Here is a 13,395-nt window from a genome sequence, read left to right as displayed (position 1 = left end):
ATATTAACGCAGTATTAAACCGAAAAGCAAACATTTATTATATTGCAGCTTACCAATTCTTATATATGATGGCTGCATTCATTTTCTTTTTTAGACTTTCTTTTATTTTCACTTGGTGATCAAGACAGTAAGTCTGTTGTTTTTCATAAGAACATGCTCGCTTCTAGATGTATCAGTTTACAGGGATGAGACAAACCATGTAACACTGGCATGGGTGCCTACAATAATTGGCTTTTATGGTAAAAGGAAAAAAAAATGTTTGCTGTAATTTGTAAGGATTATACAGTGTTTGCTGGGATTTGGCTTCAATTTGTTAGTGTTATTGATTCTGCTAGTACATTTAGGCCCGGTTCACACTAGCTACGGCTCGCAGCTGGGTGTCTGGTACATCCCTGTTCTCCATTTCAGGCGTGAATCAGGTCCAAATTTTTGCCTGAATTCGGTCCTGAAACTTAGCCAAAGATGCACAGGATCCTTTTCCAGTGCAGACCGCGGTCGCCCTGGAGCTGTGTGAACCAGCTCCATTGAGAGCCGGTCGAAGTCTCCTGCCATGCGCATTGGATGCGGGGAAACCCACATCCAATTCACATAAGTGTGAACTATAAGCAATACTTTTTTAAACTATAGAGTAATGGAGGGTCATAATCCTTATCAGTTTATTTTTTGCCATCTGTGTCCCATTGGGAAGATTTCTCTTCCCTTCCTGTCCCATAGCCAAAACAGAAAGTGAGAGGAAATCCCTCCAAATTGAGAGAATCCCTGGTTGTCGCCAGAACTAGTGTCCCCATTGGAAGATTTCCAATCTATTACTTTTCTGGAGACAGAAATGTGGGATTTTCTTTTACTTTCACATTCAACGATCATGGCCTACAGGACAAATAGAGAGGGTGAATCTCCCTAATGGGGGCACAGACAGCAATAAAAACTGACAGGTGTTCTAATCCCTCTCCACTCTGTCCAAAACACCCAAAAAATAAAAAAAATGTTGCCTTTAATTGTACTTTAACACAGATCACCAGGTGAAAACAAAGGACAAAAAAAAACTAATAGAACCACCACATCTAATGATTGGTAAGATGCAATATATTCCATTTTTGGTTTTGGGTTTAACACAGCTTTAAGCATGGAAAGAGAAAATTACAGGGGAAAGATTTCCACTGAAAAGAGACACAGGTGGACCATGCTGCTTAATATGGGATACATTTTATTAGAAAAATATGTTTAATACAAAAAAAGCCAAGACCAGGTACCCACCAGCAACACCAAGATCATATTAAAAATAGACAACGTTGTCTGTTTAAGAGCAGCTGCATCACGCTTCAACCATGCATGCACACACCTATAGCAAGGCTATTGTTATTTGGAGTAGATAGTGTTTTATGGATCATACTGATGGTTTCAGTGACATGCACCATACATAGCAAAGTCCGTTCTGTCATTATATTTAATTAGAAACCCTTTTAACAAAAAACCCTGGTAAACGGTGGTTGATTGAGACAAGTTGCTGGTCCCACAGAGACAGCTTTAATTAAGATTATAGCAAGACATAGCTGTCAGTGTAGAGAGATGATTATAATCCACAGTTAGTATCCAATCCGAAGGCATAGATATGCAGTTTCTCAGAATGGAATTGCATGTATTCCCAGGATCTAGCTGTTGGAAAAACAATAGCTCAATGAACTGCTGAATTGCTGAAAACGGGTTACAGGAGTGCAAAACGAACTGCACACCTGTGATCTATAAGAGAAGTACAGCCAAACAAGCTTTGGCTGTACTTCTCCTTTAAATAAAATGTTTTAGTATTGGATACACAGTAAAGTCATACTCTCTATACTTCCACCAACATCAGCTAATATCAAGGATGTTATAACAGCAAAAAGTACACTGGTGCTTGTTGGCCATTTACAGCAAGAAAACTGCATAATTTTTCAGAGGCTACACTGCCCATATATACTGTATTAGACATATACAAGTCTGGCCCATAACTATCATATTGGGAAGCTTCTGAAGATACCCTTTTGCTCACCAATCACTGAAAGCTTGAGAGGAATTTTCCTAGTTGACTGCTATTGTTCCTCCTTTGCCAGGAGCATCTGTTGAGTATGCAAAGGTGAACATGTAGCCAAATAGCATGTGTGCATGTATGAAAGCTCTTTTGTCAGTCAAAAAAATATATACTGTTCCTATACATGACCTTAGAAACTGGAAATAAAAATTGTATTAGGTAATATGTGCAATGTCACCATTGTTCCCTGTATTATTGTTTTTTTAAAAAAAAGCAAGATAAGAATTTGGTTGACCAGCTTTTTGCCAGCTAGGATTCCCTGGAATTCCTGAGGTTGCTAGAGATTCCTTCAGCAGTAAACAATGGTGAATTAATCTCTTACCTGCACTGACCAACAGTGCAATGGTGCACTTCTACACTGACCATTAATGTTAGGGGACATCATCAGTTTTACTTCTCTGTTTATTTTCTATTGTTGTCATTCATTTCATTTTACTAAGGATTTTGTTGTCAAATATGCTAGGTATACCATATTACTTATTTCTATATTCAAAACATTCTACAATTTACTGTTCACGCTAATGTACTACAAATTTTAACTAAAAATATTTTTGGCAGGTGTTCCTCAAGACCAGAAAAAGACTTCAAAGGGTTCTTTCAAGGTAAAAAAATTGGAAAAGGCCATGGTCGACTATAATCAATACAAGCATTTCCAGTAGTTAAACAGTACATTTATGTATAGTAATCTATAAATCTAACCCGAAAGAGACACAGCTGTGCAGAAAACAGGAACAGAAGGACCAAAAAAAAAAAATTACCTGCCCTGTAAAAAGAGACCATGTGCTTTTAGCCTAGGCTAGATTGTTTGGGAGCAGAGGCATTTTATTTTATTATGTCAAGAAATACATTTTTAAAAATGTTTTTTACATTTTATTTTTAATAAAAATAGGATTTGTCAGTGCTAATATGTACCCTAATGATTGATGAAAATGTATGAATTTTGATGATAAGGTTACCTTAAAAAATAAAAAATGACATCGCTTGGTTGTTATGTGTTAAAATCCTGACTTTTGTCAGAAATAAATATTACCTATACCAACCTATGCCATTTTTTATTCTAAGGATTAGATTCCCTTAATCTTTATTTAATACTGTAGGAACCCTTGAAATATACTGTATATATACATACTGTATGTGAAGGATTGTTTCATTAGTCATGTTCCTTGGAAAGGGAACATATGAGACATATCACTTACCATCTGTCCTGTCTGTGAACTTTGGACTCTTGCCTAGCGTTCCAGTGTTAACAGTCTCTGATGAAATGCTTAGCTTTGTGTTTGGATCTCGTTTTGGCTTTGGAGGAGGTTGTTTGCGGGAACAACTGCTGTTTTCATCATCAGTGCCACCGACAGAATGGAGGGACTGTGAGCGCACAGAAAATCCACTAGAACATGGATGTGGTAGCCTATCTTGCGGTGCAGGCATTGTCATAAATCCCATGCGGAAATGCTTATTGACGTAATTCCCTTCACTTCCTCTTACCACTTCTCCACCAAGACTGTAGAAAAGAAAAAAAAACACATTATAACTACTCTTTCTAGTTTTAATTTTAATATCTTCTAACAAATATAGAAAATCTAATTTAGGCGACATCAAAGAAAATAATATATTATTAATAACAATTTTGACCGCTTACGTATCTGCCTATAAATATTTCAAACGCAATTTTGGCAAAACATGAACCTTGTGAGTGTAGGTGATATTCGAATACATCTCATATTAGGCTAATTCTATTAAAGCTGAAATTTTAAATGTTTATATTTGGCTTTCCTGTTTCCTACCTTTCCTCGTCATCAACGCGCTAATCAAACTTTTCATCAAATTATTTCAGTTTTCATTACATACCCTATTTTAGAGCTTCTCTATGCAATGCAGGCAGATCATGGATGGTGGGAGGGGCTGGCAGGATACTGTACATAGCTTCCAGAAAACATAACAGCATTCTGCCTCAGTATTCCTCTCAAGTTCCGCTTGCTTTGATGTAAGCAGTGGACTGGTTTTTGTGAGGAGTTATGATAATATCAGCATGCTTTCATGGGTGGTACTATGAAAGTCAGTTAAAACATCATTTTATTATTGCATGTGAACAGCAGTCAAAAAGAAAGCTACTGGGTTTTGCCCATCAGGCCGTTAGACGTGATTAAGGCCTGACGACCGAAACGCGTTGGCTCTTTTTGACTGCTGTTCACATGTAATCATAAAATGATGTTTTAGCTGACTTTCATAGCACCAGACTTTCTCCTTTTTTGCATTGACTATATGGAGGTTTACAGAAACTTCATAGGCTGAGTGCTGCGTTCTTGAGGCTCACCAGCCATTGCACAGGAGGTAGTAGTACTTGGATGCACCTGTTCTAGTTGCTAGGCAGACTGTATTTCCATGCAGACCACCCTTGGTGGTGCTGTTGAGTCCCATGATTGAAATAACTGAAATCCGCTTAATGAAAGGGGCTGGCCAGGGACAGTCAGACTGGGGAGGAAAGGGCAAGATGGTACCGGACAGTTACAGCCAATAGCAGACTTATCCCTTATGTTGTCCATTCATATTCATATTTATAATTGAATTGAAAAAGTCCATGTTGTTAATATCTTTTTTTTATTTGAACGCTAAATTATTGCTACAATGAGTTTTGATCAAATGCAACTGGAACCTTTGGACTGCATCAAATCAAACCTCCATTACAAAAATATATTTTCTCAGATTGATCTGTAATGTGCAAGGTGCGCAGTCATGTTGGAACAGTAAGAAGCCATCCCCAAACTGTTCCTACAAAGTTGGGAGCATGAAATTGTCTAAAATGTCTTGGTATGCTAATGCCTTAAGAGTTCCCTTCACTGGAACTAAGGGGCCAGGCCCAACCCCTGAAAAACAACTATAATCCCCCCCCCAAACATTCCCATAGACACACTCCTAAATCCTGTGGACAGCCTTCCCAGAAGAATTGAAGCTATTATAGCTGCAAAGGGTGGGCCAACTCAATATTGGACCCTACGGACTAAGACTGGGATGCCATTAAAGTTCATGTGCATGTAAAGGCAGGCTTCCCAATAGTTTTGACAATATAGTGTAGACAACATAAGCTGGACTCTCAGCCATGGGACAGAGAAGTTTTTTCCGAGAAACAGTCATTTCTGTACATAAAGTTTTCAATAGCCTTAGTACTTTTATGACTTGAAATAAAATAATTAAAGAGTAACATTTTAAAAGCCAATTTTCATTTACATAGTTACATGGTAGGTGAGGTTGAAAAAAGACACAAGTCCATCAAGTCCAACCTATTTATAATTTCATTTAAAGTGTATCTAAAGTCATTTAGCAAAGTCTTGTGGCCATACACCACTTCCAAAGGGTGAAATCACCTATATTGTCCAGCACATGCACAGCACATGCTCTACCCCATATCCTCACTGTAACAATTTTTTACCCTCACTGGGGTTTAATCATAGAACAGCAGTCTCTGTTGTACTCCCTCTGCTTGTCTTGGTGACAACTGTCACTAGAACTATAAGTGATGAAAAGGTAAATGAGAGTGGGGGTAAACGTGAAAAAATTATAACTTACACGGAGGCATCATCCCTGGTAGAAACAAAATTGGGAAAGACATGGGGTGGTACTTTGCATGTGCCTTGGTGGAGTGTGAATAATGATTTATAATACATTATTATAAATCATTATTCACACTACACCGAGGCACATGCGAAGTCCCACCCCATGTGTTTCCAAATATAAGTGATGAAAAATCAAAATGTTTTAATTGTCACCAGAACTTAACTATTAAGTAGAAAAACAGTCTTATTTTCCTCCACCTTGGCTAGATTTCCTTATACCCCTTTTTGTGTTTACAGGACAAAATCTCTCTAATGGCAAATATGCTTAACAAGGGTTTTAACCATTCCCTACAGTATAAAAAAAAAATCCATTGGAACACTGTACACTTAAAGTGTATGACCAGCCAAAACTTTTTTTCTTTCTTTTGTATAATATAGGAATAGGTAGGCCAAGCGGGTAGTTCTGTTAAGCAAGTCTATGAGGTCGATGGTGCGTCATGTGTTGTCACCTGTGTGTCTTGTTGGTACGAATCCGACTTGGTCTTTATGAGTAAGTCTAGGGAGGATTTGGGAAAGTCTATTGGCTAGGATTTTAGTGAACATTTTGTAATCGGAGTTGAGTAGTGCGATAGGTCGATAATTATCAGGGTTAGAAGGATCCTTCCCTGATTTCGGGATTACTGTGATACAGTGCTGTCTCTTGGCCTAGGCCAACAAGGCCCAGGCCTAGGGCGGCACTTTGCGGGGGGGCTGCAAAATAGCCCCCCCCCCACACAAAACCCCCCCTACCCGTCCTCCCGAGTCTCGCACGGCCGCCTTCCTCACATATACAATCCCCGGCAGCCGGTGACTTGATGTACTGCGGCACTTGTTATGTGCAGTACAAGTGTATGGAGCGTACTTGGCCAGGTGAGGGGGGAGGGACTAGTACCCCCATAGAGCGGCCAGTGACTGGCCATACAACTGGCGGAGTAATGCTCCGCCCACTCTGCTCCACTGGCATCCTTACATGTTGTGGGGCGGGTTTGTGTCCAGGGGAGGAGAGCGAGGAGGACGTGGGGATTCGGAACCCCCAGGCAGGAGGAGGCGGAAAGCATACAGTGACACCCTCCAGGAAGCGGGTGATGTCGAGCCCCCCCCAGCTGTGAAGCGGTGACTGAGGCTGCAGGTACTGGCACTGTGACAGGGAAGAGGCGGGCTGTCGGACCATTTCCCCCCGCTCACCCCCTCCTCTTTTTCTGTTAGCCATGCAGGATAAGAGAGGAGGGGGCTCTTTTCAGATTTGCCACCCAGCTTCCTGCCCGTTTTTTCCCCCTCCTCATGGCCACAGCAGAAACCAATCAAAACACTAGGGGAGCATCATGGGAAATGTAGTCCCTTAAGCCATTTACTTTCCCTTTCCTTTCACCCCATCTCCTTGCATTAAAAACAGGGTTGGTGTATATGCTTACTATTGAATAAACTATTCAAGAGAGAGTGCCATGCTGCCCAGCGCCATCAGAAAGAGCACCACCAGCGTGAGCACCATGCTGCCCAGCGCCACCAGAGAGAGCGCCACGCTGTCCAGCACCACCAGAGAGAGTGCCACGCTGCCCAGCGCCACCAGAGAGAGCGCCACGCTGCCCAGCGCCACCAGGGAGCGCCGCGCTGCCCAGGGCCACCAGCGAGAGCGCCACGCTGTCCAGCGCCACCAGAGAGAGCGCCACACTGTCCAGCGCCACCAGAGAGAGCGCCACACTGCCCAGCACCACCAGAGAGAGCGCCACACTGCCCAGCGCCACCAGAGAGAGCACTACACAACACAGGGTGAGGGAACATCCAGCCAGAGGGATCACTGCTGCTGTTTTGCTGGGTCTGGTAAGATGGCCTGTCTGAGGGGGGGAGGACTGAGGGGGGGTGGCACCATGTTTTACCGCACCAGGTGATATTCGATCTCCCCATAGAGGAGAGCGGGGGTCTGACAGGTCTGTCTCAGCACAGTGAGTGGAGACGGACCTTTCATCCGCCTGCTCAGCGGCGATAAATGGAGCGATCCCTGCTGAGCTAGCGGTGTCCGTCAAAATGGATCGACCCCATGTGAAAGGGGCCTTACAGTGTCACCTCATGAGATAATACATGGGAGCGTGTTTAGGGGCAGGGGAGGGGTTAGGTGGGGAAAGTGGTGGTGAGTAACTCTTAGGCTGCTTTCACACTGGGGCGTCGGCGGTAAAGTGTTGTCATTTATGCAGAGGTATTTGATGGCTAGCGGGGCACTTTTAACCCCCGCTAGCAGTCGAAAAAGGGTTAAAATGACCCGCAAAGCGCCACTGCAGCGGCGCTTTGCCAGCGGTTCAGCGGCGCTGCCCATTCATTTCAATGGGCAGGGGCGTTTTAGGAGCGGTGTATACACCGCTCCTTCACCGCTCCAAAGATGCTGCTTGCAGGAGTTTTTTAAATGTCCTGCCAGCGCATCACCTCAGTGTGAAAGCACTCAGGATTTCACACTGAGACTGCAGGGGAGCTGTTTTTCAGGCGCTTTACAGGCACTATTTTTAGCCCAAAAGTGCCTGAAAAACGCTTCAGTGTGAATAGGGTCTTAAGGCCTGGCTAATGGCTCATGACTTGAAATTTTGAGGCCTGCATTGTACATTCACATTGGTCCCTGCCCTCAAGGAGCTTACAAGTAGGCACTTGGTACCCACTTTTAATGTACAGAGAGGAAGAGGTGGTCCCTAAATAGGAAGGGGTGTGGTTTACAGATGACCGAGTGGGTCTTAAACAGAAAGGGTGTGGCTTTGACAGGAAGGGGCGGGGCATATTTAAATTATGGGGTGCACGAGTTTAGTCAGGCCTAGGGCAGCACAAAACCTAAATACACCACTGCTGTGATATGGGCGTGAAGGAACTGAGGGTGAGGCAGAGTTCCCTGCAGTAAAGAGGTAAAAAGGGATTATAAGTGCAGGCTTAAAATTGGGAGGAGGGTTTTATAGTAGGAGTACGGCAGCCCATCTGGGATTGCGGACCTGTGAGTAGGGAGACTTTTAACAACCTCTGCTAGTTATTCAGGGGTAATTGCAGTATTCAGAGAAGAAAGGTAGGAGGGGGACAATTTAGGGAAGTGTAATGAGTCAAAGAAGGAGTCACATTTGGGTTGAGAAAACCGGTAATTTGGTTCAGAATTTAAACAGTTATATAATCTATGATAAAATTCCCCAAAAACTATGGACATGGCATGGGGGCAGCAGGTAGGGGAACCATTGGCTTGTATAAGAAAATCTGGGAAGGAGTGAAAAGGGCAGAGTTTCAATCTGTTCACAAGCATCCTGTGAGGTTTGTTGGAATATTCATAGAATTTATGCTTGGACCACAAAACGGATTTAGCAATTTTTTTTATGTCCAAAGACCTGAGTTGATTGCAGAGGAAAGTAACAGCGTGGAGGCGGACCACCATGGGGGAAGAGATCAGCGACTCCTCAGCCTTACGTAGTTTGGACAGAATGGAAGATGATTAAAGAGCAGGCGCATATTACGATCTTTACCTTTGAAATTTTGTACCTCTTTATTCTGTATCGCAAATACAAACAATAATAAAATGTTATTTGATAAAGAGCAGTCTCTCTTTTCAGACGTGCTCAAGCTGAGATACATTTGCCTCGAAAGTACGCTTTGTGTGTTTCCCACAAGGTGGAAGCCTCCGACACCGTACCCTCATTAAGTAGTAAAAACTCAGTCATGTCCTTGGACATTCGATCCCTGATTTCTGGGACATGGAGAAATGTTTCATTAAGGCGCCAATGACATGTTCTAGGAGAGGCGGTATGAAGGGCAATGTCTAAATGTACAGATGAGAGATCTGACCATGTCATGGGGTTAATTTCTGAGGCTACAGTGGCTGACAGCAAAGGGGAGGTTATAAAGAAATGGTCCAGTCTGGAGTACAATTTGTGGGGGGGGAGTAAAATGTGTATTGCCTATGTGTAGGGTGTTTAATTCTCCAAATATCAAGGAGGCTATGTGTTCTAAGAAGTCTGCGAAAGGAGGTGGATAGGTGAATCACTTTGACAGCTGAAATAGTTGGGAATAGTACTCGTCTATCTTTCCCAGGTGACATAGTCACATTGAAATCTCCCCCTATAATCACATTGGGTTGGGAAAACTTTTTATTAGTTTTAGTATTAGTATTAGCAGCATAGACACTGACCAATGTAAGGGAATGCGTGAGATAATCACAATCCAGGAAAACAAATCTCCCATGAGGGTCTAAATACAAAGATTTAATTTGTAGGGGGCATGAACTGCAGATTAGGATTGCTACACCTGCCTTCCCCGAAGGATCAGAGGCCATATAAGAAGTTGGCAATAGTTTACTGGCAAACTTAAAGGACCCTCCTGGGCGAAAGTGGGTCTCCTGGATCATGATCACATCAGCGGCTAAGGACTTAAACTCCTTCAACGTCATCCATCTCTTTTGAACTGAGTTTAAGCCCTTGACATTATAAGTAAGAAATCTTAACGCCATATTATCGTAAATAATTCAGAAAGAAAATGACTTAAGATGCTGTACAACAAAAGTAAGAATAAAAAGGGCCATGGTGTATGAGGTAGAGAAATAGCAGAAAAAATGTTGTTAGAATTGCATAGACAGAGGTAATACAAAAAACTTTCAAATAGTTCATATGGTGGACTGACCACAGGTCAAAGAGGGACCTGAAAAAAATTTTAATAAAAAAATACAAACAAAGAAAACCTGAGGGGTAAAAACCTGTCAGGCAGCCAGGGCTGCGGCCCTGGACTAAGGGAGTGCACATGAAGACCTCCAAACAGTGGCAGGGGGTCCCCGCCATTTTCCGGTAAAAAGCATACAATAGGGAAGTATACATTAGAACAAACAATACGAAGTCACAGAATGAAAAAAAGGGATTCAACGGAATCAAAAGAGTCATCCCATGAATACGGGGAAAAGTGTTCCCAACACAGGGACTGTGGCTAAAGGCGAGGAGCGCACGGCCAGAAACCAAGAAAAATAGGAACCGTGGGTGTGGAGAGGTCCGTTAGGTAGGGAGTCTGGAAGGAGGATGCCTCTGAGGGGTGGAGATGGACTTGGGATGTCATTATCGAGCCGGGGTCCAGATCCTCCTTGGAGCAACTGGTGCTTTTGGTGTTGGAGGCAAGGGCAAGAGTTCCTCTTCAGGAAGGGATGGTATGCCCAGGTTTCGGAAGAAGGCTTCACTCTCTGAAGATCACACATGGAGTGCTGTACTCCCTCCTGGGAGGCAGAAAGGCAGAATGGGTAGCCCCAGCGGTACATAATTTTATGATTTTTCAGGTGGCTGGTTATAGGTCGAAAGCTCCGACGTTTGGCGTGGACAATGGGTGACAAGTCACTAAAAATCTTTATCTTGTCCCCCCTTGAAATCTAGCCTGGTTTTGTTGCAGGTAGCTATGGTAAGGGCTTCTTAACTATCATAGTAATGAAATCGGACGATGATGTCCCTAGGGTTCGCCTCAGCAGGGGGGTTTGGGAGCTAAAGATCTGTGTGCCCTATCCAGGCGCCAGTCAATATCCGGGATGTCAGGATCCACAGTGTTAAACAAGCTTAGGAGGTAAGAGCGCAGGTCCTGGTCACCCACTGTTTCAGGCACCCCTCTAAATCGTAGATTTTGTCTATGTTCCCTGTTCTCTAGGTCATCTTGCTGCATATGGATCTGGGTGACAGTGTGTTTTAAATAAACATTGTCCTCCTCCAGAACGTGGACATATTGTACCAACTCGTCAAATTTGGTTTCTAGTGTGTCAGTACGTTCACCTAGATGGTCAATTTCCTCTCTCAATTCTTGGGCAATCTTCCCCACCTTTAGTGAAATGTTGTGGGTGATATTTTCAAGCAGGGAATTTAATTTGGCATCAAGGACTTCTGCAGTAAGTGGGGTGAGTGACCCTGGTGGTTGGGAATGTGGTACATGTAAAGGGTTACCTCCACCGGTCGCGAGTTGGTCCATGGGGTCTGGTGGGTTGTCCTGTGCACTCGAGCCTGGGAATACAGGCCTAAGCAGGAAGCGGGCCATAGTGAGTGTAGGCCGCGGCTCAGGGGATGGAGAGTAGACGAGCTTTTGATCCCCAATTTTCACCATGAGATGCGCTATGGTAGCGGGAATTCGATGAGGTGACTCCTGAGGCTTGTGGAGCTGTGGATCTTGCAGCGGGAGTGCCAGAAGAATGGCGGGGACCGGAGCAGAAGGATCACACGTCTGCCATGTTCAGAAGCCGCGCATGTGCCCGGCGTTATTTTGTGGCTAGATTCACCAAAACAGCCCAATGGCACGCTCCCACATCAGACATCCCATGGCTAGCCTTTAAAACATACTTAGTACACCCCTTCCTTCTCGTGGGATTATTATGGTCCAGATCCATACGGCCAAGTCATATAGCCCCACTTAACACCAGCATAAATCAATCCATTTCTCTTTGGTCTCTATAAAGCAGACAGTTTAAATTGATCTCTCCCTTACTCCCCTATACTCCTTCATGGGGGACCCAGATTTTCCCCCAGCCTTCAATGAAAGTGACTGTTTTCTTTTATGGAGCTTCATTGGTGTAACAAGGTGCAAATCCTTTAAATCAGGTTCCCACTTTAAAACATTCCCCCAACTTCAATTGGAACATAATATACCCCCCTCTGAACAATTTAGATACACACAAATCCAACACTTTTCCACAGCAGAGGTACATTGAAATCCCGTATTCATAGCACCCAATTTGAACAATTGTGTGTGTTCATCTAAGGGAAAAGGGTATTATCTCGCAGATTTATAGATATCTCAATTAACTATCCCTTGCAAAGAAATCTAAGCCAATGATTGGGTGGGAAAGGGACACAGGCCACACTTTTGAGCCGCCTGAATGGGAAGAGATGCTGGAAAACATATTAAAAACACAAGATCACTTTCAATTCATGAGAGAGCAGTTAAGCTCCACACCTGATGGTATATGACACCCACAAAACTTCATTCTATTTAATTCACGGTGTCCCCTCAATGTTTCCGTGGCTGTCCTGATTTAGGCTCTTTTACCCACATTTTTTTGGAGTTGTAAATATCTTAAGCCCATTTGGCAACAAGTAGCCACATAGACGTCTTCCATTGCAGGTCGTCATTACAGTTATGCCCTGTACACACAGTCGGACTTTCCGACGAAATATGTGCGATCGGAGCTTGTTGTCGGAAATTCCGACCGTGTGTGGGCTCCATCGAACTTTTTCCATCGGAATTTCCGACACACAAAGTTTGAGAGCAGTCTATAAAATTTTCCGACAACAAAACAAAAATTCTGACCGTGTGTGGCCAATTTCGACGCACAAAGTGCCACGCATGCTCAGAATAAATTAAGAGACGAAAGCTATTGGCTACTGCCCTGTTTATAGTCCCGACGTATGTGTTTTACGTCACCGTGTTCAGAACGATCGGGTTTTCTGACAACTTTGTGCGACCGTGTGTATTCAAAAGAAGTTTGAGCCAACATCCATCAGAAAAAATCCATGGATTTTGTTGTCGGAATGTCCGATCAATGTCCGATCATGTGTTCAGGGCATAACTGTACAAATGTGTCTCTGTTTTACCTCCATCCCAGATGTTCCCATTCCATGTGCAAGGTTGATTCACACGCTCTTTGGCTATCCACTGGGTTACCGTACTAAACTGGCGCACCTCAGCTCTTTCGTGGTCACAAGTGTTGGCCAGAATGGAGATGATTAAACTTTCAGAACGAATCCACCATACCCTATATGACACTATGCATCTGTATGA

The 13,395-nt window shown here is 43.3% G+C and overlaps 1 protein-coding gene across 2 annotated transcripts in view; it reads right to left on the bottom strand.

Moving 5' to 3' along the window:
- NYAP2 (neuronal tyrosine-phosphorylated phosphoinositide-3-kinase adaptor 2) overlaps positions 1-13,395 on the bottom strand; it is a 259,118-nt gene that overhangs the window by 78,854 nt on the left and 166,869 nt on the right. For both annotated transcript variants that reach the window (XM_073625971.1, XM_073625972.1), the window contains exon 2: positions 3,262-3,563. In XM_073625971.1, coding sequence (XP_073482072.1) covers positions 3,262-3,563 — 302 coding nt within the window. The remainder of the gene's footprint in view (positions 1-3,261; positions 3,564-13,395) is intronic.

The sequence above is a fragment of the Aquarana catesbeiana genome, linkage group LG04 (genome assembly GCF_042186555.1).
Source record: "Aquarana catesbeiana isolate 2022-GZ linkage group LG04, ASM4218655v1, whole genome shotgun sequence".
Taxonomy (NCBI): domain Eukaryota; kingdom Metazoa; phylum Chordata; class Amphibia; order Anura; family Ranidae; genus Aquarana; species Aquarana catesbeiana.
The sequence above is the reverse complement of the archived record's forward strand: the minus strand, read 5'-3'. Positions and strand labels throughout refer to the sequence as shown.